General features: G+C 42.7%; 1 protein-coding gene across 2 annotated transcripts in view; it reads right to left on the bottom strand.

The window, feature by feature from the left end:
- SPSB2 (splA/ryanodine receptor domain and SOCS box containing 2) overlaps window positions 1-2635 on the bottom strand; it is a 5331-nt gene extending 2696 nt beyond the window's left edge. The window contains exon 1 of one of the 2 annotated variants that reach the window (XM_014545657.1): window positions 2616-2635. Coding sequence is in view for 1 of the 2 variants with exons in the window: in XM_005873671.2 (XP_005873733.1) it covers window positions 115-205 (91 nt within the window). In the remaining variant the exon portion in view is untranslated. Of the gene's footprint in view, window positions 1-114; window positions 214-2615 lie in introns of those variants that run through there. The other variant, XM_005873671.2, reaches the window with a different exon arrangement.
- Between the last annotated feature and the right edge of the window lie 675 nt (window positions 2636-3310).

The following is a 3310-nucleotide window of genomic DNA, read 5'->3' as shown; positions in this document are numbered from 1 at the left end:
CCCGCCCACGTCCCCGCCTCGAGGCCCCGCCCCCGTGGGAGGCCCTCCGGGGCCGTTAATCTCTCCCTTGCATCGCTCTGGGGTTTCTGGGGGTTTGTTCTCCACCGTCAATACCTTTGAGACACCTGGGCACCAACTCCTGAGCCCTTCGGTACGAGGGGCCTGGGGTCAAGGGGGTTCCTCCATTGTGCCGGCCTCTTTCCATGGTCCCGGACTCGGGGTCACCGTTTCTGGGCAGGTCTCTTTCTGGTTCGGTTGTGAGTCAGCCTGGTCTATGCCTGAGGTTCTGAACCCTGTGTTTCGGGCTCTGAGCGGTAGATGTCGCAGGTCTCCATGCGGCTCTAGTCCATCCATTCCTAGACTGCAGGTCTCATTGGGAGAGTGTGGTGGTTCCGATCTGGGTTTGAGCAAAGCTATGCCACTGATGAGCTGTGTGACGTGAGAAACATCCATCTGTGGCCTCCCCACGCGCCCTGACCCGGGATGGAACCCGCAACCTAAGTATGTGCCCTGACTGGGAATCTAACCAGCACCTTTTTTTGTGCACCAGACGAGGATCCAACCAATTGAGCCACCAGGCCAGGGCCAAATTTTGTAATATATTAATTAAACAGAAAAAAAATAAAGCATATTAATAAGAAAGATGTAAACCTGAACACTTGTCATCCACCCCACCTGGATATTCTTGCCAGTGTGACAACAAAAATAATGACTGTGGATCGAGGCCTACGATGAATATTAGTGCAAGACCTGTGTGATAGCCAAGCGGATGAAGCGAGCCTAAACCACAGCTTGAGCAGTAGCTGACTGTTTAAAACATGGTATTCGCCAGTTGTTGCCACTGGATCTTGAACTGCTCAAACATTTGCTGATAATAGCTCAAACATTCCATAATGCTACAAGCAATAATAACTTTTTATTTTTCATTGATATGTAACACATGTAAAGTCCACTAATTGTAAATTGCTCAATGAATTTTTACATATTTATATGTTATGTGACCACCATTTCCAGCCTCAAGATTACATGTATCTCCAGCGTCCCAGTAGGCTCCTTTCTTGCCCTTTCCCTAACACTATACCCCTAAAGGTCCCTACTATTTGACCTCTACCCGTATAGATTAGCTTTGCCTCTTCTTCAATGAAACCATAAAGTATGTCTTCTTTTGCATCTGGCTTATTTTTCTCAATATTATGTCTGTGAGTCATCCATGTTACATGAAACAGGAGCTCCTTCTGTTCAGTGTTTTACAGTATTCCATTGTATGTATGTACTACAATGTATCTATTCTACTCTTGATGGGCATTTGAAATGTTTCCAGTTTTTAGCTATTACAGAGAAAGCTATGTACAGTATTGTACAAGTCTTCTGGTGGACCTAAGCACTCATTTTATTAGTTGGGGGTGAAGCTATGCCACTAATTAGCTGTGTATTTTGAGAAACATCGATCTCTCTTTATGAGCACACTCATGTATACTTGTGTGCAGAATTGCCGGTTTATAAAAACTTACAATGTATAGATTTAGCCACATGTAATTTTTCAGGTTTCTCTCCATAGAGCACTTTTATTCAGAAATTAAATCATTCCGGTATTTGGCAGTATGGAACACTTCAACATATTCTTGAAGATTTGAACTGGTCTTTTCTTCCTGTTCATCATATCTTTGTCTTTTGGGGATTTTATCAGTTCCTCGAGCTTTTTTTTTTCTTTCCATTTTAAACAAGAAGTTTATTTAAACAACAAGACACTTGACTTGAAGGAAAAACTAGGATTCATTTTTTTTTGGTAACTTATCCCTATTTAAGGACAAATTACCCTACATGTAACAGCTACATACAAAAACAGTTATAAAATTGTCCTTGATTTTACAATGATAAATGAAAAACATTAAAATTCTCCAATCAAACAAGGTATACAAAGATTTTTATGTTGTTCTTTTTTGATTAAACAGTGAGAGCAAAATAACTTACTGGAATATAAAGAGCTGAATGAGCATGCCAGAATGTGTTTTCACAGAACCAGTGTTTTCCCTCCACCCATCTCCATTTGATGTCAATCAAAACATAGCATTGGCCATTTAGTTTTTTAAAAATGCAAATGCTTGTGCACATTCATCAGTTACTTTATGTACAATAAAGGAACGGGGAAGAGGAAAATGAAAGAATAGAGAAAACTATACTAGTATGTAGTAGTCAGATGTGTTGAAACCAAATTGCAATTTCCTAACTGAGAATGTCTTCTTGGTCTGGAGAACAGAGTCCTGGAGTAAAGTAGCAGGTTCCCTTCTTAGTAGACACCGCCTGTCTGCTGCTGGTACACACCAACTGTATTTTTATCTTCCGTTTCCCACTGTGCAGGTGTTCTCTTTCTTTTCTTTTTCTTTTTTTCTTTCTTTTTTTTGTTAGTCCTTACTCGAGGATATTTTTCCATTAATTTTTTTTTTTTTTTAGAGAGAGAGTAGAAGGGAGGGGGAGAGACAGAGAGAGAAACATTGATGTGAGAGAGACACAGCGATTGGTTGCCCCTCACATGTGGCCCTGGCACATGCCCAACCAGGGCCAGGGATCGAGCCTGCAACAGAGGTACTCGCCCTTGACCAGAACTGATCCGGGACCCTTCAGTCGCTGGGCCAACGCTCTATCCATTGAGCCATACTGGCTAGGGCAGGTGTGTCTGTTTCATTGAATCAAATCAAAATCTGATCTGCCTCATTGACAAACCCTGTCGTTCACAATAGGTTTTCATTAGTTTACTAAGTGGTGTAAGCCTCTTAATCTTAAAGTGTACCACAGAACCATCCTGCCCCACCACCTTCAAAATAATATGATCCTTGTTCTCAGTCTTAACTCCTTCCTTGGGTTTTTCGTTGGTCTCGGCCAGTGCTGGAGTATCCTCAGCTGCCACTTCACAAAAGAGGTATCAGGTCCTCACCAAAGGCGGACACAGCAGCACCAGAAGCAGCACCGGTGGAGGAGGGAGAGGGCACTGCACCTTATGCCTCAAGGTGTTTTTTGTTGTTGTTAATCCTCACCTGAGGATACTTTTCCGTTGATTTTTTTAGGGAGAGTGGAAGAGAGAGGGAAAGACAGAGAGAAACACTGATGTGAGAGAAACTGCAGGAGGCCGCCCATTGTCTTCACTATCAGAGAAGTGCAAACAAGGATCCCGGAACGCTGGTGAACCTTGAACCCATGGCAAGAGCCTGAGTTATGCACCGATTGTCTAGTCCTGACTATGGGGGCTCAAGCTATTTCCTGATCAAATAGTCTCAGAGTAAATCCTTCTAATATTTACTGACCTTTAAGATAG

Source organism: Myotis brandtii, unplaced genomic scaffold (genome assembly GCF_000412655.1).
Source record: "Myotis brandtii unplaced genomic scaffold, ASM41265v1 scaffold417, whole genome shotgun sequence".
Classification (NCBI taxonomy): domain Eukaryota; kingdom Metazoa; phylum Chordata; class Mammalia; order Chiroptera; family Vespertilionidae; genus Myotis; species Myotis brandtii.
Note: the sequence above shows the minus strand (reverse complement) of the source record. Positions and strands in the feature narration are given on the sequence as shown.